This window comes from Hibiscus syriacus, unplaced genomic scaffold, assembly GCF_006381635.1.
Source record: "Hibiscus syriacus cultivar Baekdansim isolate YM2019G1 unplaced genomic scaffold, ASM638163v2 tig00109972_pilon, whole genome shotgun sequence".
Lineage (NCBI taxonomy): Eukaryota > Viridiplantae > Streptophyta > Magnoliopsida > Malvales > Malvaceae > Hibiscus > Hibiscus syriacus.
In genome coordinates, this window is record NW_024062543.1 from 714,457 (window position 1) to 741,137 (window position 26,681).

Consider the following 26,681-nt stretch of genomic DNA (forward strand, 5'->3'; position numbering starts at 1 on the left):
TTAACCTTGAGGTCGTGGGATCAAGTCCCATGGAGGGCATTTCATATTTTGGAGGTCTCCTACGGAAGCTGTTCTCAACCTAGTGTGGGGGCAGCCTACTATCTTACCTCCCCTTACCCCATTACATATGGGAACAAGGGACATCCATTAGGTTAGCTGAATGAGCTAAAGGGGAGCTGAACTTAGTTGGAGAATAGCTGGGAAGACTAAAGGGAGCTGAATACATTCAAGGTACACAATATGAACACATTAATCCAGGGGACAGTTCACATAAGTCAGACTGTTCGCGATTTTTGAGCTGGTTCCAAGCATATCTGGGTGATTATGTCTTCTTGACTCTTATTCCCGTCTCTTAGCTTTCCAACGCACTTCGAATCACATAAATCCGACCTTGGGAGCTCGAGATATATCCAAATTACCGAAGACAGTACAGGCTGGAAATCCATACGGGATTTGCATTAAAGAAGTCTAATGTGAACACACTAAGTGGCAACAACCAAGTGAAGAGAACAATTCAACATGTTTATGAAAATGAATCCATTTAATTCAAAGATCCATTCATGAATGGTGCATGTGCATCCAAGTACATTCAACCAAGGCAGCCAAGAGTCTTGTTCACACTTAAGAAGGATGAATTCATTTAATCCATGTACATTCATCCAAGCAAATTCATTCAAGTAGCCGAATGGTTTGGTGCACATAAGGGGAGATAAATTTCAGCCAAGATACATTCATGAACATTCATCCAAGAAGACAAACCATCACGTTCACACTTGGTGCATGCATTTTAAAGGGAGCCGAACCTACATGGATACATTCCTCCAAATCCATGCAAGGAAATGAACCAACATGTTCACACCAAGGGAGGATGAATTCGGCTATGAAGATACATTCACTTAAATGGATGAACATTCATTTATTTAATTAGTCCATGAACTTGCATAGGGGCTGTGCATTGTATCTACTTAAGGATGAACATTCATCCATGAATGTTCACTCATTAAAGCCTTGTATTCACACCATGCGTCCTTAGGCTTATAAATAGCCTTAATATACAACTTTAATTTATAAAATATTTGTGAGAGTTTTTCTATTTAGTTCTTAAGTGAACTTTATCAACTTATCAAGCTTATGCTTGTGGCGTCACCCCCATCTATTTCCACCTTGATACTTATGATTCTTTTGGTTTAATATACCTAAAGGGTCAAAGTCCTTAAACACCACCCCTCAAGTTTCTATAAGGTCTAGGGTTAAGCTTTAATATAGTTTAGTTTGATTCCTTTGTTATTTGAGATACTACCTTCATTCTTCACTACCATTTCCATAATTCTTTCTTTCATCACCATACCACCATTCCTCCATACAAATACTTCTCTAAATCCTAACAAACATACCATCATCATTATCTATTCCACTGCCATTTTTTATCTTTCCATTTCATTTATTTCCATCTAACCATTCTATTTTGAGTTTTCTTGCTTGTAAAGGATCCTTGTTGTCTTCCTAGATTCAAACAATCAAAGGGGCAGCCTTGACTTCACCAACATCTCAAGTGAAGATAGGGCGACCTATCTCACAATGGCTCTGCAAATTTTCTTGCAGAGGACTCAACTAAAATCATCCAGGCTGTTACATGACATCGGTCGACTTTGTCTAAGCCTCAATCATGTATAAGTCTTGTGGCATCCAGTTCAAAGAGTTCATCAGCATGTACAGAATATAAGACTGATATTTTTTTTATCGATATGGAGGGATGGATTCAGGGAGTCATTCATTAACACTAGGCTGACTTTATGCTTGGGAAAAGACTCTTTACGACGAAGTTAAGGTAAAAAATAGTAATTAATCTTAATTTTTGTGAAGTTAACGTTTTGTTCTTACAAAGAATTCAGGGTTTTAGGTAATGTGTGAATAGTAATAACTCAGGCTTCGTTTTGAGTTCTTAATAATGCTCGTGTTCTAACACATATTCGAACATAATTATTCGAGTGTTTGACGTGTTGATTTACTATACAGGCTGGTGATAGCACAAGGAAAATTTACTAGAGAAAATATTATCGACTAAGAAACCAGGATGTCAAGGGATATGATGAGCTTACAATGGATAAAACCAGAGCTGCAGTGAAGGATTTGTATGCATGAATCTTGATCCCGATTTGAAGTGAGGAATCAATCTCGAAGAGAATTCAGAAACTCAGAGATGAAGAACTACTGCCTCAAGTTATTGAACTGTTGAAGGGGTAGGTAAAAGAATCTTCATAAAATCAACATTTTCATCTGAACTTTGGATTTTGATTCAACCTTGCCTTTGATGCAGCCTAACACGAACCGGGAAAGTTATGCTTGAATCTCATGAAACCCAAAACAAAATTCTTTCTGAAGTGAAATCTTCGCCTGCCCTTCATTAATTGGAAAGTTCAGCAACGATTCTCATCGACTTGCTACGCTTCAACTCGAAGCCGAGCTTCGAAATTGGCGTGCTTCCTTTTCCGAGTATGTTGCAGCTCAAAGAGCATACATTCAAGCTCTTCATGGTTGGCTAACTAAGTTCTTGGTTCCTGAAGTCGAATTTTATTCCAGGGGGAGGAGCTCTGGTGCACCATATGGAGGTACTGGGCCTCCACTTCTTGTGATATGTTATCACTGGTTAACTTCGATGGAGGAGTAACCGGATAAGGCGGTCACCTTTTCATTGAAAAGCTTTTCTAAGGAGGTGAAGGAACCGTGACCACAGAAAGGGGAGGAGCAGCAACAGAAGAGGAAAGTCGATGGTATGGCAACAGAACTTGATAGAAGGACCATGGCATTCCAGAAAGAAGAAACCAGGTTCTTGGAATCCAAGCTGCTTACGGAGTATAATTGTATAAACCCGAGCCGGAGATGGAGCAGGAGGATGAATATCTAATGGAGAAGAAAGATCAGTTGGATATGATGAGGAAGAGGTTGGATGTAAACACCACAATTACATGTCTAATGACTGTTGATGAAAGATCTTTGCAAGAACATCAAGATTATCAGTTTCCTTTTCTTTTCCGGGCCGATTGAGACCTTCTGCAAGTGCTGCATTTAGCTAAAACTTAGAGTTACAATAAACCCAAAATCATTAGTAGGAATGCATGAAAGTAATGGAGCCAACCAAGGAAACAGATACGCGAGTCATTTCCTCTCTGGACAAAAGAATAAAAGAAAAGCTGATCTTCCTATTGAAAACAGCAGAATTTACAAAGAACAAAAAACATAGTATTACAAAAGCTAATTGTCGAAGAAGGTTTTAATAAGCACCCGGGAGCCAGACTGCGAATTCTCTATAAATACATTCACTGCCGTTTAAAATCTCATCGTCCCAAACCTCAAATCTTGCTGAAACACACACAGACAAAGTCCGATACCCAGGACCATAACTAAAGTTTAAACATTTACTCAAATCTTAAAAAAATTCAAATCTCAAACGGTGGGGCAATGAATCAACCTGCGGGATAGCTTCTTGATTATCCTTACTAGAGGGCCATCATCGAGTCCATTCTAAAATCAATCTATTAACCTTTAAAATTTTTAAATTATTGAATTTTATTTTGTAATAAATTAAATAAAAGAAATTTAGTTTTTTCAAGTCGAATCTTATTCCCTTCTAATTAGGTGGTGAGGGAGCTGTGACAGAGACGATTAGGCCGGACAGAGTGTGTTGATGCAGCCATTTTCGAACCCAAAAACAGAAAAAGAAACAGAAAATAATGCCAATGTAATACTAGTAACGGCATGTTTCTGTTCTTTGGAGACCTATTAATTCGTGCAACTTTTATAACTTCTTTGTCGGTTTTAGTAAAAATACTCTCCGAGTCCCTGTACTAAACACACACAGCTTGATCTTGTACTTTTTCAAAACGAACATAGAAAAACAAGCAAAAAGAGATTATTCTTTTAATCATCAATCAAACATCAGTTAATTAATCTTAATTGACATTTTTAACTAATAACTCATTGTAGTTTAATTCAAACTGTTACATTCAATTTAATACTTATGAATAAAATTCTCTTTCTCCTCCCCTAAGTAGAAACCGATAAAAAGAAAAAAACGCTTAATATAGATATATTCTTTGGTGATACAAACAATCTCTTTAACCACTGAGGTAGTTTAAAATAGGTATAAAATTAAATCGAATCAGATGCAACAATTCAAATTAAACTAAAAATGGGTTAAATGAATCTCCTACCTTGCTTAAAATTATTACGTCATATCTTCTAATTAAGTGCGTCTAACAATTTTTTCTATTTGTTAAAAAAATAATTAATCTACTTGTTTTTCTAACTTGCATGGACCAAAATGCTTATTTCACTCGCTTATGCAGTGTTCCCATCTATCATACAGTCATTTATACAAGGCCATCAGTCTTAAGCAGTGATGGATCCATAAAAGGTATCATTCGATAAATAGTTTCGAGCTCGATAGACAATTCGAGATAGCTACTGAGAAGCCTCAGCCTGCTTTTGATGTTCTTACCGCTGGTGGGAGGGTAACCGAATCAAGGTTTTTTGGATATGGAGTCCACAAGCCGAATCCTCCTCTACTCTCTTTCATGCTACTACCACTTCCCTTAAACTCGCTCAAATTCTTAACCCACTCTACTTTAGAAGAATGCTCCCTAGTATGCGGGTGCAAGACAAAAAGTGAATAGTATTCACAATTCCGAAACATAAAGAACTTAAACAAGCCCCTTAACCTGTAAACGACGTAGCCAAAGCTCAGCTGGTCTCTTGGTGTGAATAGATTAACCTCGTTGAACCACAAGCAGTTGAACAAATTATTGAGTGCAGTATGTTCCCTTATGATTATGGCTCCCTCGGGCACATCTGCATTTGGTTATGAAGACGTATATTAGCTTGCACCGACAGAACTATAGCCTCAATACTACACATTCTTCATGAACCCAGATGACTTAATAAAAGAGGGCATACAAGAAATACATTCTTGTAAGCAAAATGATTATCCCTTCATACCGCTGATAGTGTTTTTCTTCGAACTCCATGGCTCCATTCCTTCATAATAGTATATCTTCATCTGCAGATCAATAAGAGGTCTGGCATAACGCTTTCTCCGCTTGTTTGCATCAGCCTCCTCATATATGCTCCTATGATGTTTGTGCTGAGCTATCGCATAAGTATGCTTATCACGCCATAGGTACCTACCAATAGGAAATGATTCAATCCAACTGTTTCTACATCGAGATGATAATTCAAGCTTCACATAGCTCGTGAGAAAATAAATCAACCAGGATGGTTCTCGATCAAAAATTCCTCTCAAACAGGTAAATGTTATGTTTATATCAAAGGATCGATATGCGTGCTTTTAAGTAATATCTTTACTCAGTTTATCATCAATCATCAATAAAGTTGTCAACTATTGCATTCAATATAAAAATTATTACTATAAACAGAAAATTAACCAATTTTAAAGAGCATCTTAATATGGCCACACTTTGCCAAAACCTATAAATCTGATGTAATTGTATTCCCGTCTCAATCATTCACAGGGAATAAATATGTAAGCTGCAAAGTTCTTAAGAATTCAATAACATTATAGTATGCCTAATTTATAAAGATTTCCATGATGCATGCTAAATTAAAAGAGATCGTCTTTTGTCTCATTCATCAACAGGTAGAAAATATGGAAACGGCAAAATTTTTTAACGATTCAATAACACGTGAACATACCTTTCAAGCATAAGCAAAGGATCAACTATCAGCTCCATTTTACCATCAATCCATATGCTGTACTGTGCTTCAGGGAATAACCTGTGGGTTAAAATCTTGGGAACCTTCCCATTCCTTCTAGGCTCATCATAAGGGGGATGCTTCAGTGGGATCAGACGCCATATGCCTACCCACATCCCCTTATCTCTATCTTTCCTGATGGTCACATTTTTTTTAATAAACTTTAGAGATACTTCATCAACAACCATAAAAAAACAGAAGAGCTTCTTAGAACGAGCGCTTATATTTGATGGCTGGTGAGGTACATCGTATCCGTCAAAAATCCCAGATGCAACCACAAACCTACATTTCTTGACATATTCAATATCCAAAGGATTCATGTCAGCGCCGCCATTTCGCAGAAATCCGCAGGGTACCTAAAGGAAAAAAATGAATACAAAAGATCACTTGATTATATTTTCAGCCATCTAAAAGAGGTAAGCAAAGGCAAGTGTAGAGGCAAGAGTGAGGCCATTTTCACCCCAAAAATATATGAAACTTAACAACTAATTATGGGAAAAATAACCTTTTCAATCCTCACAATCTAGAGCCTTATTTGCTTTAGTTATGGATAAGAGCAGAGGATTAAAAGAAAATAAAAAAAAGTTTTACCTTCATACTTGGCTTTAATTTGAAACTCTTTTCTCTTTGCTGCCAGTTTTGGTTACCTCCAAATACTGGGAAGGAATGAGATCCGTTGTTAACCAAACTCTCCTCCTCAATGTAGATTAAATCTTTAACAATTACATTTGGTGTTTTTCCCTCTGGAATAACTATTTTATCAGGGTCATCAGCGACTGGAATTGGACAACCTATTTGATCAATTTACAATCAATACTAAAAGTAAAAGCAGAGAGATTAGTATTTGGAAAAAGAAGAGTTCGCATGACCTTACGATGTTCTGCTTTTGGAGTCAATCCAAGCGAGTCCTTTGAGATGATTACCTTGCCCTCTTTCTTGCAAATCGCTGCATAAAAAAGGAACAATATATCATCTCGAACGAATGATGAAACATGGCTACAATTTCTAAACCATAATTTCATATTGCACTGGACATTTCACCAAGAATGGATGTAAGTGAAGCACACAGAAAGGAGACAAAGCAACTTCTGAATTGTTTCGAGAATTCCCTAATATAGGAAAGGACCCAACCAACCTTTTTTCCAAGTATTTACCAGACCAATTAATTAAAAAATGAAAAGGACATCACTACGTCAAGCCATGTCTTAGCATACATGTTGACGTAACAGCACAATAGTCCAATGCAGAAACATAATTCCAGTCAACTTTACAATAAGGGTTATTACTTGATACATTTCCAGTAGAAAATAAATAAGTCCACAAGCGGTCTTAAGATGATGACTGGCATATTTAAATCCTTTTTTCACTGCTTGTGGAATTATTTTTTCCACTGGTGGTGAATCAAATCATAATCTTTATTAACAGTTTCTGGAACAAAAAATAGCTCGGTGAAGGAGGTCAACATCTTTCAGGTTTTAGGACCCAAAAAAAGCCCACCAAACTGAACCTAGTTCATTCACTGAGCTCATTGGCAACTAGAGCAGTGTCTGTTCAAATTTTAGATCAAGATACCAGAAAAGTAAGTATAATACTCCGTTCATTTCATTCTCATTCTTCTAACTCATATACAAACAAATTTGTATTTCTTTTCCAAAAACCAACAGAAAGCTAACAAATAGAAGAATGAAATCATACCTGAAAAGGAAGATAACAAAGATTGGCAAGACAAAACATGGAATAGTAAAACAATAAGAATAAGCAACATCCATAGAATGGCTGCGACTAAAACCAATCGAAAAAAGCCCTGCTTCCACACAGTTTTCATAGGATTATCTTGTGGCAACCTTACCGAAGAGAACAAACCACCCCCATCATCTGCATCAAGACAAATAAAATCCCCAAAACTACACCTCATCAAGTAATTCCAAAAATCATAATCCGTAAACCGAAACAAGTAACAAATACAAATTACCCTCCATTTTAAAGAATACAAAGATATAATATATACAACATAAACAAATGCCATAATAATAACCCAAGTTTTCATTGCACCAACCTAAGTGAAAAAATAAAATTAGGGATTTCGTTTACCTTCAGCACATGATCTTTGATTACTACGATCTCCTCTGCGGTTTAAACGGAAAGAAAGAGGCCGTTGAAGCTCAGTATCCATTGTTACCTTTCTTTCACCTCATCGCTAATAAAAAACTTCAAGAATGCTACACATAAATATATCAATCAGATAAGGTAATTTACTAAGGAACTATTTGAAACCTTAACAAACGGTAAGAGAAACTAGGATCCGAGCAAATTAAACACAAAAGGCCAACAACAAAAACGAGTTTTGAGTGCATAAGATAAAGTAACAAAAATAATCAACCAACTCATGCCAGAGAAATTCACAGATAAATACATAATAGACCTAAGAGCTTGCCAACTCCTGAGAAAACAAAGGATTCTAACAGTGAAAACTAAAGAAATTGCTGCCGTTAAGCATTTGTTCCTACAGGGATCGAGTGAATTCCAAGGAAGAGATGCTTACTGAAAACTCGCCAGTCGCCACTGACAGAAAGGAATAGCCGCCTATTAAACCCTTCTTTTATTTGGAGGCGTCTGCTGTGTGGAAACTGGAAACTGCATTAACCATTGTGGCAAATATAAAGATGGTAAAATATGGAGTACACGGTCGTTAGTCCCATGAATGTTTATTTATAAAGCTGGAAAAATTCATTACCTGGTCCTCCATATTTGCTCTAAACTCATCATTTTATGTTAAAAATTGATGATTATTTGAGTTAAATGTTAACAAACTGATTGAGATATAAAAAAATTATATTTTAATGATATCTACTGACCTCACCGTTACTTTCAAGTACTGGCTCGACATCATAATATTCCAAGCACCAATTCGAATGTCATAATATAAACAGAGACTCAATTCACAAAATACACTTGAAACATTTCTGGGATAAGACTTTATCATATCTCAATCAACATATTAACGTCCAGCTCAGAAGACCGTTAAATTTTTTTAAAAAAATAATGAGTTTGAAACATATGAATATAAAAAAATGAAAGGGGTGATAAGTTCTCGTACTTGTATAAAATCAAGAGAAAGAAAATGTACGGCTAGGAGATAAATGTCATTGAGCTATTTCAATAAACTGAACACCAAAGAGGTTCAATTTAGGAAGAATATAAAATCAGTGACGATATGAATGACAATGAATCTGCTGAACACACACTTAGAGACTGCATTATTGTCAAATTCGATTGTAAATGTACTATTGAAATAGCGATTGTTTTATAACGATAAAAGTATTGTCTTAAACTCTTATTTCACTATCGTTAAATCTGTAACAATAATATAACACCAGCTATTTTCATAATTACAATAACTATAACGTGATCATAAATGTAATTTAAATCTCTGATTATGAGTAAACTGTAGTTTAATCAAGCTTATGGTTTATAGAGTACAGTGGGAAACCTGCAGTCCTTGGGGTGTGTGGAAATACAATTAATGTTAGAAAAAAAAATGTGCACATTAATATGAGAATGATATAAAAAAAATAAATAAATATTATTATAAAATATCAAAAGTACAAAATGATAAAAAAAATGAACGAGTTTACTCTTATTTTTGAGATTGTTATCCGAAATAGTAATTTGAGACAAAATTAATCATGAGAAAATAAAAAAAAAATGTTAAACTTCTTAGAAGATAAGATAAAAATAAATAGAAATAAAATACCCCTTTTATTTTGATTTATCGATTGGAATCAGTTGAGGCCTGTCGCTATACAGTTTCCTTAAGATAGATTTTCGGCCACTCTTTTGGTGCTCGAGTTCGTTAGTCATCTGTCTACCAAGATACAACAACTAATGATCAACTATAGTAGCACATCTGCACATATCACGAAGGATCCTTGCCTTCGACTATCACCGAAAAAAACTAAGAGAATTTTTTTTCAAAATAAGAGAGATTCTTGAAAAACTGAGTTGTGAGATCTGTTAAGATGTGAAAAACCTAATAGGTTTACTCACTATTTATAAGAGATTTTTAAGAGAGATTTAATCAAACCAAATATCTTTTAATTTTCAACATTAAACAGATAACAATATCTTTTAATTTGAAATATTCAAAAGATAAAACTCATTTTATCATTTAAACTTAAATATGTATTATTTTAATTTGAAATAAACAAAAGTATATAATTATCTTTAATATTCAAAGTTAAAAAATGTAACAACTATTTTTTTAAGTTAACATATTCAAAGAGTAATTATCCTACTAATATTCAAATTAAATAATATATTTAATTTACAATGGTCAAAAGGTAAACTCATTTTACTATTTAAACTTAAATAAATATCATTTTAATTTGAAATATACAAAAGTATATAATTATCTTTTAATATTCAAAATTAAAAAAGATAACAAATACCTTTTTAAATTGACTTATTAAAATATAATTATCCTACTAATATTCAAATTAAAAATTATATTTTAATTTGCAATAGTCAAAAGGACTATGAATTTAGTATAAATATTAAATTCACCATTTTTTCAACAATCCCCCACTTGAATGAAATTGATGGTTTAATCAAAAATATTTCGGCACGATATGGTGATAGCCTCTATGATTGATAGTTGCATATGATAGATAGGTGTTCTCCTTAAAACCTTCCCTTGTGATAGTATGTTTACTTTACTGGTTAAACAATAGACGCAATGTCCTTGAACTGTTATACCATTTGATGACATACTTCACACAACTATCCATATGATAAGAATTTAATTATCATGGGTATGTCCTTAAAACCATGGACATTCCCTGGTTCTGCAAGAGTTTGAAAGAACTATGGCTAATAGTCTCCTTGAAGCGGTCTCACTTCACTGCCACATAGGTGACTTATGTTGCTCGGCTCACTGAAGCACACAATGGTCATTAAAAGCTTTTTGCTTAGCCTATACCACTTTGATCATTGTTTACATCATATGAATGAACTTGGGATAAAAAAACCCCACAGTGACCGTACACAGGTTATTCAATTAGGTTGTTCATTTTAACCTAGATCTTGGGATCTCCAGTCAACAAGGTAGGGTTTTCCTTCACATAACACCTTTAAATTTCATGGGCTTTAGTCACGTTCCTTTAGATGTTTTCTCAACTTGATCTCGATTTAACCCTTAGGTTAGCATATCTGTAATGTTATCCTTTGTTCTTACAAAATCAACAGAGATAACTCAATTTGAGATCAATTGTATATGGTATTATGTCGATGACGCATATGTATCGACTTACCATTATACTTGCTAGTCACAGTATAAACATATTGTGGGCACATGTTTAAGTCATTTAATAATATCCTCCAAGAAATTCCAAAGAGATGCGAATTATTCTTTAGACTTATCTAGAGCTTCAAACTCAGATTTCACTATGAATCTGGTTATAGTCGTTTTCTTAAGAATTTCCATAACACGACTTTTCATTCTAATGTGAAATATATTCACTTGTGTCGTTGATATCATAAATATCAAATTCCAAATAGCATCAGACTATCTTTCTAAATAATAGGATAGTTAAAGAAAATACAATCCATTGTTTAGAACTTATATTCATTTGTTTTGGTAATATGAAAATTACTTTCTCAAGACTACCCCACATTTTCAAGTGTTTGTGTGATATAGGTTTTCACCTTTTCATAGCTCATGTGGTGTCTTGTTCTTTTTCTTTCCTGGGGACCTTATTTAAAAGGTAATTAGTTGACAGAACAACTTATTTTTCCCCCACATGTTTTGTGACAACTCAAAACTTCTTAGCATTGCTTTCAATGTTCAATTCTTCCGCTTTGCTACTCCATTTTTTAGGAGAATATAGTGATGTCACTTCATGAGTAATATCATGTTGTACACACTTCTTACCATCTTAATTTATTTATTAAGTTGATTTTCAACTTCATGTTTATAAAAAATATTTTTTTCTATATAACTTCGTTTTGCTCTTTTAGCAAATACACATAACAATACTTTTACTATCATCAATGGAGATAATAAAATATTTATTCTCCCTCGTCTATACCATTATTATGAAGTTTAAGAACTTGGTCACTAATTATTTATTAGTATCAGCATCTTCTGTTTTGTATATATGATTCAGTTGTACACCTTATATTGTGTATATGATAATACATTCAAGATGCATTTCCAACATAGGAAGTCATAATACTTCCAAAATCCGGTAACAACATTTACCTCATCCTCTGTAATTAGAAGGATCGTCTAACATTTGGTCAAATTCACCATGACCAAATAAAACAACATATTATGTTATCATAACTTAAAATTATGTTCATAGAATTTTACAAGCTTTTATCATAGCTCATGACCACTGGCAATCATGATTTCGTTTAACATACGAAACTAGAATTAATAATAATTCCAACAATAAACCAAAGTTAAAATTTGATTTATTCTATCAACAAAATTTAGTCATGAACTAAAATTTTGAAACAAATCAGTAACACGATTTTTACTTTCTAACGATTTCTATAGAAATCAAATAATTCTGTTACACGACATAATTAAAATCTCAATTCATTTCAAATATGAAATCAAAGATTCCAATAAACAGAAAATTAATTATTGTTTATTTTTTATTTTGTTATTGAATAGAATCAAAATACTGAAACAAAATCAATAACCACAGTTACTTTCACGACAATTTCTGTTATACAATTTTGTACACCTTGAGATTTTAGCAAACCCCTTAAAACAATAGGATAAATCCTGAAATAAATTTATTTGTTATTTTATTATCCACGATATCTGAATCATTTAAGATTAAGAAAAGTAGAAGAAAGAGTTTCAAATCGTTTCAGGTTAAAGGGAAATATTCAGATTTCACCTACCTGATTGATTTCATCGTTGTTAATCAAAACTTGAATTCTTGATCATCTTTATTAACTTTACCATTGTTAATCAAAACCCAAACCATCAAGATTCAAGGTGTGGCTCACAAAGTGTGCAACAACAGAGATGTTGCAAAGATATTAGAATCCAATTATTTAAATCCCTACACAGAAATTAATGGAGCCATATCTCACATTAAAATTAACTTCAAAATTATTCCTCAAAGAATTTGAAATCATAAATTCAAAAATTGAACGAAACTTGTATTTGGCATAAAATCCTCTTGATTTTCGTCGAATATTTGTTTTACCGAATTTTTGACACTTCCCTTATACACAACAAGGATTAAACTCAAAATTTTTATATCATCTCGGAAAAATAAGAGAATTAAATATGTTTTAAGATTGTTAGGAAAAACACACACATTAATCCGAGAATGATATAGAAAAATAATAATGAATAAAAATCATTATAAAATATCAAAATTACAAAGTGATAAAGAGAATGAAAGAGTTTATTATTATCTTGAGACTGTTATCCGAAATAACAATTTGAGACAAAATCAATCATGAGAAAAATAAACAAAAAAGGTAAGCTTCTAGAAGATAAGATAAAAACAAATAGAAATAAAATACTCATTTTATTTTGATCTATCGACCAGAATCAGTTAAGGTATGTCGCTACACAGCTTCATTAAGACATATTTTTTGCCACTATTTTGGTGCTCGAGTTCATTGGTCATCTGTCTACCAAGATATAACAACTAATGATCATCTGCAGTAGCATATCTACACATATCACGAAGGATCATTGCCTTCGACTATCACCAGAAAAACTAAGGAAAAGAAAATTTTTTCAAGATAAAAGAAGTTCTTGAAAAATTGAGTTGTGAGATATGTTAAGATGTGAAAAATATAACAATTTTACACATTATTTATAGGGATTTTCAAGAGAGATTTAATATAATCAAATATATTTTAATATTCAACATTAAACAGATAACAATATCTTTTAATTTGAAATAAACAAAATTATATAATTATCTTTAATATTCAAAGTTAAAAAGGTAACAAATACATTTTTAAGTTGACATATTCAAAGATTAATTATCCTACTAATATTAAAATTAAATAATATATTTGATTTACAATGATCAAAAGGTAAACTCATTTTACTATTCAAACTTAAACAGATATTATTTTAATTTAAAATATACAAAAGTATATAGTTACCTTTTAATATTCAAAATTAAAAAGATAACAAATACATTTTTAAATTGACTTATTCAAAGAGTAATTATCCTACTAATATTTAAATTAAATAATATATTTAATTTGCAATAGTCAAAAATAAATTCCTTTTACTATTCAAACTTAATTGATTTTATTTTAATTTGAAATATACAAAAATATATAATTATATTTTAATATTTAAAATTATAAAGATAACAAATACATTTTTAAAATTAATTATTAAAAGAGTAATTATTCTACTAATATTTAAATTAAATCCATCAATTAAAAGATAATTAAATCCATCAATTAAATTCACCATTTTTTCAAAAATAAAACAAGTAGGAGTGTTTACTATTCGGTTTCAACCAAGTTAATCGACTGAATCGAATTAGTCCAGTTAATTTGGTCAGCCATCGAATTAGTTCGGTTAGGGAACAATTAATTTTTTACTATTTGTTTAACGATTAATTCGGTTTAAAAGCGGTTAATTAACCGAATTAATCAAAATTCTTAAATATTAAATATATATTAAATCCATATTTTAAGCTTAAACTCATTAAGAATTAAGATCCAATTATTTTTAAACCACGCTAAATTCATTAAATTATCAATACTTAATTAAATTTTAACCCAAATAAAAAGTATCTCAATTATAATCAAATTAATCTAATTAAAAAATTATAAAAAAAAATCTGTTAATTTAGTTAACCGATCAAAATAATCAAACTTTGTTCGGTTAAAAAAAGTTTGATTCGATTAATAGTTTTTTTGTAATAACGGTTTGCATATTTTATTAACTAAAACATAAGCAAAACAAACATCAATTCGAGTCTCGTTAAAAAACTTCTCTAACTTTAAATGAAAGAAAAATAGTACGCCATATATCGACAAATAAGATACAAATCGTTCAAAACGATACTCATTACTGATGAAATTTCTCCAGAACCCAAAAACATGGCAACTAGGCATTACCTGATCTGCGACCAATCCACCTCTTTGCAGCAGCACCTGTACGCTGAAAAGGCACCTAAACGGGCGGAGCTTCACACAAAGCTCTTCACAGCACCGTGGTTTAGGCTTAAAAGTCAATTTGCCTCTACAATAGCACACACTCTGTGCCCACATACATATGTTTGTTCTTACCATAACCAAAAAGTAGCACAAAAAGAGTCTGCACCACCGCTACCACACCCTCCAAACAATCAAATAATAATAGAAAAAAAATTCGATTAATTCAGTTAATGATAATTCGATTCGGTCGATAACCAAACTAATCGTTTGAACGCCCCTCAAAATAAGTTACGGTATCAACCTCAGTAGGGGGTTTGATCTATGATGATAATGGCCGATGGATAGGAGGTTTTATGTTGAAGATTGACAACATTGATGGTGTAGGTCCCATATTTTAATAGTCAATCCAACCAATCATTTTATCGAAAGGATAAATTACGTGTTTAATACCTAAACTATTAGTTTTGATCATCTTAGTACCTAAACTTTCAATTTTTTCAAGTACATACATGATTTTCGGTTTTTGTTTGGTTTTAGTATCTTGCCGTTAAAAACAAAATGGTGATTTGCATATGGCATCTTTTTATTGGTAAATTGCATCATTAATCACTCAACTATCTTCTCACTCCTATTTTGGTCACTACAGTTTAATTTTTTTTAATTTAATTACTTAAATTTCAAATTACTCCTAATTTAATCACTTTAACTTTCAATTTTATTTTTATTTTTAATTATATATTAATAAAATAATACAAAAATTCATTTCACAAAATTATTAATAAAATAAATTAGAGCTATTAAAATAGGAGCAATTTGAAAGTTGAGTAGTTAAATTGAATTTTTTTAAAACCAAAATAAGAGTGAGAAGATAGTTGAGTAAAGAATGATGTCATTTACAGTGTCATTAAGTTTTTAATGTCAAGGTACTAAAATAAAACAAAAAACTAAATGTTAGTATGATTTTGAAAAAAAAAAAATCCAAAGTTTAGCTACTAAAACATACCAAAATTGATAGTTTAAGTACTAAATGCATAATTTACCCATATATAAAACTGTATTTATTTATATTAATATGGCGTAAATACAATGTAGTATCTATTCAAAGATAACTCTCAACCATTTGACATTAAGCGCTCACACCTCTGCTATTCCTAGTGCTCGAACTCAAGACCTCAAAGAATAACAACAATTCCTTTATACCGAGTTCGATCGGTTTGTGCATGTATTATTATATATTTCTCGAGTGTAGTAAATGATACTTAAGGGAGCCGTAAAGATAAAAAAATTAAGGATAAATTACACAAATGATCCTCTTACTATAGAGTGATGCTTTGTTGATTCCCTGATTATTAAAAGTTACAAATTGACCCCCTCAACTATAGGATGATGTTTTGTTGAGTCATTCGACTATTAAAAGTTACAAATGGTCACCCGACTATTCATATGTTTCAAACTCATCCTTTTTGTTAAATAAATGGTGGTCGTCTGAGTTTTAAGTTAACATGTTGACTGAGATATGATAAAATATGATCTCAGAACTATTTGAGATGTATTTTTTGGATCGACTCTCCATTTATATTATGTCGTTGAGCAAATACTTGAAACATTCTGTCCTCGGGCCAATGTTTGAAAGCAACGACAATGTCACTAGACATTATTAAAATATAATTTTATTATATCTTAACATGTTAATGTCAAGCTCAAACGGTCGTCAAATTTTTAACAAAAAATGATGAATTTGAAACATATGAATAGTCAGATGATCATTTTATAACTTTTAATAGTCGAATGACTCAACAAAGCATTACCCTATAGTCAAGGGGTCATTTTATAACTTTTAATAATTAGGGGACTCAATAAAATAACATCTTATAATTAAGGACCATTTGTATAATTTATCCAAATTTTAATGAATCAAAATATAAAATTCATCTGAATATATAATTCATATATATTTGTTTTAGAAATATAGGAGCTCCGTTTTTTATGAGATGTATTAATATGAAAAAGTATGTTTTATACGTATTTTGCACGAATTAAACAATTTTAATAGTAAAAAAATCGTTGTTATTTCTTGAAATATCGGATTCAAGCATAAGAAATATCAGGGATGTAAGAGTTCAATGTCAAATGATGGATAGTTATCTATAAATAGTTAATGTATTGTATTAGCTCATATTAATAAAAAAATATTTTAAATCACTTGAATATTTAGAATACATACGTTGTAAACTTTAGTTTGGTTAAAATTATATTTTAGATTACATTATAATAATTAAGTGTGACAGTTGTAAGTTCATTGGATGCTTTAAATTGAGTTTAATATGAGAAGGGTTTGGTAGAAGTATTTTCTGATAAAATAAGTGAGTCAATCACTTAGCAAATTCGACACATGATCAAGTTCATGGCATGTTAATTCTTTGAAGAGTCAATAATTCCCCTCCTACAAGTTGATGTTACAAATTGACGTTAGTGGAAGGTATTTAATTTTATTAAAAGGAAGACCGGGTGAACAGGTTAAGAGGACAAAGACCTGGTGAACGCGTTACGAGGACTAAGACCTGGTGAACAGGTTACGAGGTTTGAATTTTAAGCATTTTTTTCTAATAAGAACCAATAGCATACGATTCGAAGTTCTCAGAACCATCATCTTATTTTCTTTCCATGAAAATGGGTTCAATCGGAGAGTTCATCATGCTTATCACTATATTGGCTGCAACAATGGCAGCAGAAGAAGCGAAGCCCGGCTGCCAAAGCCAGTGCGGCAACCTCACTGTCCCATACCCTTTCGGCATGGAACAAGGTTGTTTCATGGAAAGCAAATTTTTCATCAGATGCGACACTTCCAACACTACAGAGCCTCCCAAAGCGTTCTTAAACAACAGCACCATCGACGTCCTCGACATCGATCTCAACGGCGGCGAGTTGCGGGTCCGTAATTGGGTAGGCTATGACTGTTACGATTTATCGGGCAGCGGCAGTTTCCAATTCGAGACATGGCTGAGAACTGGTCTATACAACATATCGAGCACCAAGAACAAGTTCACCGCCATCGGCTGCGACACGATTGCCTTCATCATGGGAAGCACCGGACAAGCTTACGCGACCGGGTGTTTCTCGTTGTGTAATGAAATCGGTGATGTAACAAACGGTTCTTGCTCCGGTATCGGCTGCTGTCAGGCGAATATTCCGAGGGGAGTGCGTGATTATAACATCAGCCTCACGAGTTCTTCCAACCATTCGGGATTATTAACCTCCAATCCGTGTTCCTATGGATTTGTGGTGGAGGACGGAGAGTACGAATTCTCTACTTCCGATCTTAACAGAACCGATGTGCACTGGAAACTTCCGATGGTTCTTGATTGGACCATTGGGAATCAGAATTGCAGTGAAGCGAAGAAAGGTACTGAAACGTACTCTTGCAAAGAGAACAGTATCTGTCGTGAACCGGAGTTTGGTAATGGATATTTGTGTAGGTGTAGCGATGGTTTTGAAGGTAACCCTTACCTCTCCAATGGCTGCCGAGGTAAATTACTAAACTGTCCCTTTTTATGTTAAATCACAGCATCAGTTGGTTGTTTCCATGGCTATCGAAAGATAAAAACTTTTATTGGGATTTATCAGATGAAGACGAGTGTGAGACTTTGAAGCCATGCACATCTGCATGTCATAATACGTTCGGAGGTTTTTACTGTTCGTGTCCGAAAGGATATGATGGTGACGGCCACCGGAATGGAACTGGTTGCAGTCCTAAGGTCAAGGGAACGCACGTTGGTGCTCAGATTGCCATTGGTCAGTATGCGTCTATCGATTAGACTTTTTAATCCGTGAAATTAAATAAGATTTAAGATAAATATATATTAGAATGATTTTTCTAGTAAAAGAAAAATTCGTTAGTTTAGAGAACTCAAATTTAAATAATTATATTTATAGAATACGTATACATAATCAATGATTATAAAGAATTTTGAATATATATTAATGTATATTATCATTAAATTTTTGGTTGAATTTAATGTCGTAAATCAACTCGACGCCGATGCAATTGCAAAATACTTAAAAAACCTTACTGAAGTATATTAATATTATTATAAATATTTTAATTCTGAATTTGAATACAGGGACGAGCATCGGCTTTTTGGTTATCTTCGTGTTCATTTCGTGGTCGTTGGCATTTAAGCAAAGAAAAACTGCGAAGATGAGGGAGAAATATTTCAACCAAAACGGTGGGAATTTATTGCAACAACTTTCAAAAAGCCGAGGGAGCTCTGAAAATGATAAAATATTTGCAGCCGCAGAACTCAACAAGGCCACCGACAGCTTCCATGAAAGCCGGATTTTAGGACAAGGAGGGCAGGCAACTGTTTACAAAGGAACTCTACCGGGGAATAAGGTGGTCGCCATTAAGAAATCGAGAATCGGAGACCAAAGCCAAGTCGAACCATTCATCAATGAAATCATGGTGCTCTACCAAATCAACCACAAGCATGTCGTCAAGCTCCTCGGGTGTTGTTTGGAGACCCCGGTTCCTCTGTTGGTCTATGAATACGTGACCCACGGTTCGCTTTTCGATCACATCCACGACGTTGTCGTCCCTGGTGCGGCACCTCGGTCTTTTCTTATGTGGGAGACTCGGTTGAGGATCGCCATGGAAACAGCGGAAGCCCTTGCTTATTTGCACTCGGCGGCTTCCATTCCGATCATTCATCGGGACGTCAAGTTGGCGAACATACTCTTGGACGAGAACTACACCGCCAAGGTGTCAGATTTCGGAGCTTCGAGATTAGCCCTGTCCGACCAGGCACAAATGACTACAATGTTGCAAGGAACTTTCGGGTATCTAGATCCCGAATGCATGCACACCGGTCAATTAACCGAAAAGAGCGACGTCTATAGCTTTGGGGTTGTGCTCATCGAGTTATTAACGGGGAGAAAGGCGCTTTGCGGCGAAGGACCGGAAGAAGAGAAAGTTTTGGCTAAGTACTTTGTTTCATTGATGAAAGAAGAGCGGTTGCACGACATCGTCGACGCTCGGATGCTTAACAACAATGTGGAAATGGAGCAGGTTAAGGAAGTGGCAGCTTTGGCTAGGGAATGTGTGAGGGTGAAGGGAGAGGAAAGGCCAACAATGAAGGAGGTGGCGCATGAATTGGCAGGATTGAAGGCAATGGAAAGGTACCAATGGGGCAAACGTAACTTGCAAGTGGAAGAATCGGAGTATTTGCTTGGTGATGAACTGAGCAACATTTATGCCGATTATGGCACTACCAGCTCCATAGGGTACGACAGCATTAAGAACCAAGTCGCATTTGAACTCGACGGTGCCCGATGAAGCTATTTTCACGTTGACTTGTAATAATCGCTTCGTCTTTTCTTATTTGCTTTATTCCATATTTAAAGAATTGAACTAATAAAAAAGGCAAATTGAAGGTTAAAATGTCACGTTCATAAAGGTGTTTATAAAAAAAAATTATTAAAATCTTTTTAATTTATTGACAACTCACGAATATTTGGTTGAACACAGAACCTTTAAGAAAAATATAAATTCAAACAATTGTGTTTATAAAGTGTACATGCAATGTTAGAAAATTAAAAAAATATATATATATAGATTTAAATAAATATTATCATATAATTATATGAGACGATTAAAAAAATCACACTCTAGCACAACATCATAGAATGCCAGGTTAAGAGGTAGTTTGTAAGGCAAAACGAGTCGTTTCTGCTTCTACAATGATTCCAACCCTCACATGGTTTATCGACTGAGATCAGATCATGGATTTAAATAATAATATGTTATCGAAATAATAATTATTGTATAACAATAAAAATATTCTACGAAACTATTATTTCATAATCGCGATACTCACAATAACACTTGCTATTGTTGTAATCGTAATAAACGTAATATAACTAAAAACGCAATGACAACCATAATTTAAATCTATAGATAAGATTACCAAAATACTACCTTATTATCTTTGATTATAAACCCTACCCCTATCTTTCCTTTTGATGAATTGAGCAATGAAATAACATTTTTTAAAATAAAATTAAAGAAATTATCAATTTGTTTTATAAAAATTATTGTTTAAATATGTTATTTTATATATTTTTGAATTTTTTACAATATATATTGTAATTTGTACATTATTATAAATTTTCAATAAGAAATTGATATATATATATATATATTGAGTCAATCCATCAAGAAATATGGTTAGAGGGGGTGAATTGACAATTTAAAAAATTGTTGGAAGCTTTTGTAAGAAGTAAAAAGAAAGACGCAAAGATTTTAGAGTGGTTCAACTTCTTTAATGAAGCCTACATCCAATACTTTAGCTTCCTAACTAGGGATTTCAACAAATTCACTAATTGGTTATAACCCTTTAGGACAAGGTGTAACCTTACACAACATTAAGACTTAAACCTCAAAGTCTTAAGTGTTCAACCCTTCCCAAAAAGTAATTACAAATAAGAAAACTTTGAATATCCACACAAATATAGAATGTTTACGAATTGAAACTCTCACACACACCCAATAACACTAGAATGAAAAATATAATGAATGGAATAATGTTCTATGAAAGAAAGGCAAAGAATAAAATTTGTCTCTATTTGCTCTTTGATTGTTGGAATGGGTTTTTTGTCTCTTCTTGGCTATTTGAAGACCCCTTTTATATGCCCTCATTAATTTCTAGCTGTTTGTGGTTGTTGGAGGAAGTTTGGAGCTGTTTGAAGCATTAAATTTGTGAATTCAATGCAAACCAACACAGAGGTTTCGAAACCACCTAAGGGGTTTCAAAACTCTCATTTAAAAATTTTGATCATTGAATCAGGGGGTTTCGAAACCTGTGAGGGGGTTTTGAAACCTTAAGGCTAATTTTTGCTATTACATTAGAGGTTTCGAAACCACCTAAAGGGGTTTGGAAACCAGGCTCAAAAACTCTTAAATATGCATTGTTTCATATTCAAAAAAAATATTTTAAAACTTTATAAATTTTAACAACATTTTTAAATTTATTTTTGACATTTTGATACTAAAAAATTATTTTTAAAAACTTGAAAATTCTTGAATCGAATAAAATATTAATTTTACAAAATTTTCAATTTAGTTCTATGTTATATCAAAATCATTTAATTACATTTATCAATCTCCCCCTTTTGATATAACAAAACCATTTTGTAAAAATTTATTAAAAATAAATTTTGAAAACGTCAAAATTATTTATAAGTGAGATTTTTCATTTTTCTCCCACTTGAAAAAGAATTTAAGAGTATATGATTAAAAGCATACAAAAATGAAAAGTTTGACAAACACAATTTTGACTAGAATATTCTCCCCCTTTTTGTTAGATCAAAATCATTTAGCTACAAGAGAGAAGATAAGATTAGAGCATAATGACGAATAATCTCAAAAGAACCAATAAACAATCAATGTAATATCTTAAGCAAAATAGCCAAAACGAGTATGCTAGAAATATCCAACAAAAAATATCCATCATAAAATATAAAAGCATCCTAAAAGTCTAATAAACAATGCAAATGATCAATCCTCAATATCCAGATAAGAAGAGGAAGAAAGACCAAAAAGAGGAAACAACTTGGAAAGACAGCCTCCAAAGCATAAAATACAAGCTCCCATAATATCAAAGCGGCTATCGACATGATGAAAAACCTCATCAAAACGAGTGGCCATATAGTCGTAAAGAGAGTCTAAGGTGAAGGGAGTGTGAGGAGGAACGACATCAATGGGTGCATCATCTCCATGGGCAGTTATCAACCGGAGGAGCACCATCACAAATTCTAACCCAATTTTCATTTTCAAATTTAAACCCTATTTTTTAACCAAGGTATAATCAAGCTTGCTCGAAAGAGGAACAGAAGGATCAAAGGAGGTATTAACTGAATGGGTACGAAATATTTGACTTAGAACGCAAGCATAAGCAATGAGAAGTTCAAATTTGGTCATTTGGTGATAGTGATCACTAAGTTAAGGAAGATAAGTGTCTTTTTCATTAAAAAGGCCCACAAAAGGAATTCCTAAATCCCTAGCAATAGATTTGGGAGTAAGTTAAAGCTCGACACCCATAAGAAAAGTTGAAATGGAAAATATCCTATCGGAAGGAATTTCCCTACAAAATGTAGCATTACAAAAAAAATGCTCGAACAAGTTGAGGATGAATTGATTGCTCAATCGAGTGAGAAAAGGAATACACTTTCAATCAAGTAAGGTACGATAAAAACTCAATTCATATTCACCCTAGCTAAGAAAATTGAAATCAAAATTACTTTCGGGATGAATAAGATGAGTGATAAAATGTTAGAGATAACGGGAAAGAGCTTCGGGATTAGGAAAGCATAAACTTTCAAAAGTTGGAGTTTTAGAAGCTTAATTGGTCCTAGGGCGTTTAATAGGAAGTTTAGGTGCAATTGGATGTAAGAAAAACAAGTGTTTAAAAAACACTTTCGTTTCAGACTTTTTACAAACACTTGGCGGGCAACATTGAATTTTGAGTTTCTAATGAAAATGGATTGATGAGTAAACCTCTTACATAAAAAACATGTATATATGATTCTAAATAATAACCCAACTTTAACAAATATAAATCATTTTTGCACAGATTTAAAGAAATTAAAAAAAACCTAACTAAGGAAAGCTTTGGGTTTTAAAGAAATTACCAAGAAAGAAAACGAAAGAGGAAGCAAGTAGGGTGAATGGAGACCACCTGAGTGAGCGACGGCTACTAGAGTGAGCGACGGCTGCCGGAGGTCAGAGCGGTCCTCCTTGGTGTGACAGATGGACATTGAAAGGAAGGGGATTTGAGTTTTGTTTGAACAGTGAAGAAAGAAAGGTATTTGAGGTTTTTTAGGATTTAAAGCACAAAAGCCACGAAATTTAAAGGGGAAACCTGTTATAGGGGGTTTCAAAATCTTTAGTCCGAGAAAAGTATTCTACCCGACCGGTTTCAAAACCACATGGAGGGGGTTTCAAAACCTTTAGCCCAAAAAGCATTATGCCCTACTAGTTTCAAAACCTCGAGGAGGGGGATTCAAAACCTCTGTTCTTGAAAGGTAAATTTAATAAATTTTGAGCAAGGAAATCATCTGGAACAAGAATATATTATGCATGAGGGTTATATGGACTTTAAAAACATGCTAAAATATGATTAACGATGTATGACATGAATTCAAGAAAGTTTTCTAATCATATTATTATGAAAGATTCTATTTTGACATACTTAATCAATTTTGAGATGTCCAAAGGTCATGAAATGACATGCATATCTCTCCCTCAATTTTTGCTTTGGATAACCTTATAGAATCACTCAAATATATATAAAAACCAATTTTAAGCCAAAAATTCATTCAAAAGCATAAAAATTCAAAATTTTGGATTAAGGCCTAGGGAATGCTAGAAAGTCATAACTCTCTCATAAGTGTCCAAAATCTTTCTTTATCTAAAGGCTTGGCAAAATAATAGTTATTTGATACAAAGTATCAACATATTATAGAACTATATCTTCCTTAAAGACACGATCCCTAATGAATTGATGCCTAATTTCAATGTGTTTAGTTCTAGAGTGTAGGATGAGATTCTTAGTGAGACAAATTGCACTACTATTGTCACACTTAATTGGAATGGTATCAACATCAATTCCATAGTCTAAAAGTTATTGTTTCATCCATAAAACTTGTGCACAACAACTACCGGTCTAAATGTATTCTGTCTCGGTGGTTGATAATGCATCACTATTTTGTTTCTTAGAAAACCATTATATTAGTATATTTCCTAGGAATTGACATGTACCGGAGGTACTTTTTCTATCCAATTTGTAACTTCCAAAATCTGTATCTGAGAAGGCATGCAAGCTAAAGTTTGAGTCTCTAGGATACCAAAGTCCTAAACTAGAAGTGTCTCTAAGGTATCTAAAGATTCTCTTAATGGCATGTAAATGAGATTCCTTGGGACATGATTGATATCTAGAACACAAGCAAACACTAAACATAATATATGGTATATTCGCGGTAAGATAAAGCAAAAAACCAATCATTGACTTATATAATTTAACATCTACACATTTACCTTCCTCATCTTTGTCAAGCTTTGTTGAAGTGCTCATTAGAATGTCTTGAGGTTTAACATTCTCCAAGCCAAACTTATTAAGCATATCCCTTATGTATTTAGTTTGATTAATGAAGATGTCATCCTTTATTTGCTTGATTTGGAGTCTTAACAAAAATGGGAGCTCCCCATCATGCTCATCTCAAGTTCACCTTGCATCAACTTAGAGAATTATTGGCAAAGAATATCATTAGTAGCACCAAATATAATATCATCAACATAAATTTGTACAACTAACATGTCATTCTCTTTTATTTTAATGAAAAGTGTAGTATTAACCTTCCCTTTAAAAATACATTTTTCAATTAAAAAGTTTGATAATCTTTCATACCAAGCTCTAGGAGCTTGTTTCAAACCATATAAAGCTTTTGAAAGTTTGAAAACATGGTTTGGAAATTTTGAATCTTTAAAAACGAGAGGTTGTTCAACATACATTTCTTCATTAATAAAACCATTTAGAAAAACACTTTTAACATCCATTTCATAAAGCTTAAAATCATTATATTTTTAAAGAAATTAGGGCTTAATTAAAAACCCTTTCTAATCATATAAGTGGAAAATAGTACCTAATAAATATATTACCCAAAATGAATGTCATTAGATACATCAGAGATGATAATCTCGGGACAAACTGAGTCAAAAAATAAAGTACGCCTAGAACGAAGAGCCCAAAAGGCTAACGTATGCACAACCTTATTACAAGAACGCTCAACATAACCAACTGCAAAAGAAACATGACTAGCTAGAATATCTCGAACTTCTTGAAAATAGAAGCCAAGGGTGGATAATTCGTCCAGATCACCATTAAGCTTATTAACAATCATACTGGAATCTGATTATATAACTGTCGACACCGTTTTTTACCCGGGCGGGGAAAAAACTTAGTATGACTTGGGGGTTTTCTTTTGAAAAGGTTTTGAAAGGTTTTTGGTGTTGCCATCTGCCTTTTGAGTTAGGTAGGTCGAATACCTAAAAAGTTTCTTTTAAAAGTGTTTTTAAGAAAACATCATTTTAAAAGATAAATCAATTTGCATATAACCAGAGATTCATTCTTTTTGAAATAAAAAAGGGTTCGGGGATTGATTACGTGTGGGGAAGGATAAACACCCCCACAATACCCAAAATTGATACCCCATCGATTATAAATTGTCTCTAATAGTGAAAATCTAAGAATTCGAATATAAATTTAAATTACGATCTCATTATTCTAAATTCAACCATACAATTTTTATTGAATAAAAAATTCTAAGGAGAAATAGAAAATATTCTAATATTTCCAATAGAAGAGAAAATAATCCCTAGAATACTTTAGGACGAATATTTCTCTTTCCAACTGAAATAAAAGGAATACTATAATTTCTCCCAAAAATTTGAAATTAAAATAATTTGATTCGACCAAATAAAAATCAATTAATCCAAATTACAGATTTAATTTGAAAAGATAAGGGATGTTCAATTATTTAAAAATATCGAGACATAATCCCTAATAAAATTAAGCGAATTGTCTCGATAAGTTTAAATAAAAGAACATTCCATTTCCCTTTAACCTTGATTAAATTAAGCATACTCTATTTTTTAGGTTATTCCACTGGGGTATTTATTTTTTTTAAAACATCGGAAA

The 26,681-nt window shown here is 32.8% G+C and overlaps 2 protein-coding genes and 1 long non-coding RNA gene across 4 annotated transcripts; 2 read left to right on the forward strand and 1 right to left on the reverse strand.

Moving 5' to 3' along the window:
* Positions 1-1,720: 1,720 nt before the first annotated feature.
* On the forward strand, positions 1,721-3,123 carry LOC120211404. The gene is made up of 3 exons (XR_005524595.1): positions 1,721-1,828; positions 2,017-2,240; positions 2,318-3,123. It is a non-coding gene; the product is annotated as an uncharacterized LOC120211404 (long non-coding RNA).
* Positions 3,124-4,354: 1,231 nt separating this feature from the next.
* On the reverse strand, positions 4,355-8,396 carry LOC120211401. 2 transcript variants are annotated; one of them, XM_039209942.1, is made up of 8 exons: positions 8,312-8,396; positions 7,861-7,988; positions 7,465-7,644; positions 6,644-6,715; positions 6,361-6,560; positions 5,710-6,125; positions 4,996-5,180; positions 4,355-4,848 (listed from the first exon to the last, which is right to left on the reverse strand). In XM_039209942.1, exons 2-8 carry the CDS (start codon positions 7,940-7,942, stop codon positions 4,475-4,477), a joined length of 1,509 nt encoding a protein of 502 aa, XP_039065873.1. In that variant the 5' UTR covers positions 7,943-7,988; positions 8,312-8,396; the 3' UTR covers positions 4,355-4,474. The 2 variants fall into 2 exon arrangements, with proteins under 2 accessions (XP_039065873.1, XP_039065872.1); XM_039209941.1 differs by having other exon boundaries at positions 8,324-8,369.
* Positions 8,397-17,564: 9,168 nt separating this feature from the next.
* Positions 17,565-20,325, forward strand: LOC120211405 (putative wall-associated receptor kinase-like 16). The gene is made up of 3 exons (XM_039209944.1): positions 17,565-18,457; positions 18,556-18,723; positions 19,053-20,325. The coding sequence occupies exons 1-3, from the start codon at positions 17,596-17,598 to the stop codon at positions 20,261-20,263; spliced, it is 2,241 nt and encodes a 746-aa protein (XP_039065875.1). The 5' UTR covers positions 17,565-17,595; the 3' UTR covers positions 20,264-20,325.
* The last annotated feature ends 6,356 nt before the right edge of the window (positions 20,326-26,681 follow it).

Bases quoted from the DNA above. Each gene is read 5' to 3' on its own strand.
- LOC120211401 (XM_039209942.1), bottom strand. From the start codon at position 7,942: ATGGATACTGAGCTTCAACGGCCTCTTTCTTTCCGTTTAAACCGCAGA. The intron at 6,126-6,360 runs GTAAAACTTTTT...TTTTTCCTTTAG, and splicing joins AATTAAAGCCAAGTATGAAG to GTACCCTGCGGATTTCTGCG. The intron at 5,181-5,709 runs GTATGTTCACGT...TCCTATTGGTAG, and splicing joins CCTTTGCTTATGCTTGAAAG to GTACCTATGGCGTGATAAGC.
- LOC120211405 (XM_039209944.1), top strand. From the start codon at position 17,596: ATGAAAATGGGTTCAATCGGAGAGTTCATCATGCTTATCACTATATTG. The intron at 18,458-18,555 runs GTAAATTACTAA...GGGATTTATCAG, and splicing joins CCTCTCCAATGGCTGCCGAG to ATGAAGACGAGTGTGAGACT. The intron at 18,724-19,052 runs GTCAGTATGCGT...ATTTGAATACAG, and splicing joins TGGTGCTCAGATTGCCATTG to GGACGAGCATCGGCTTTTTG.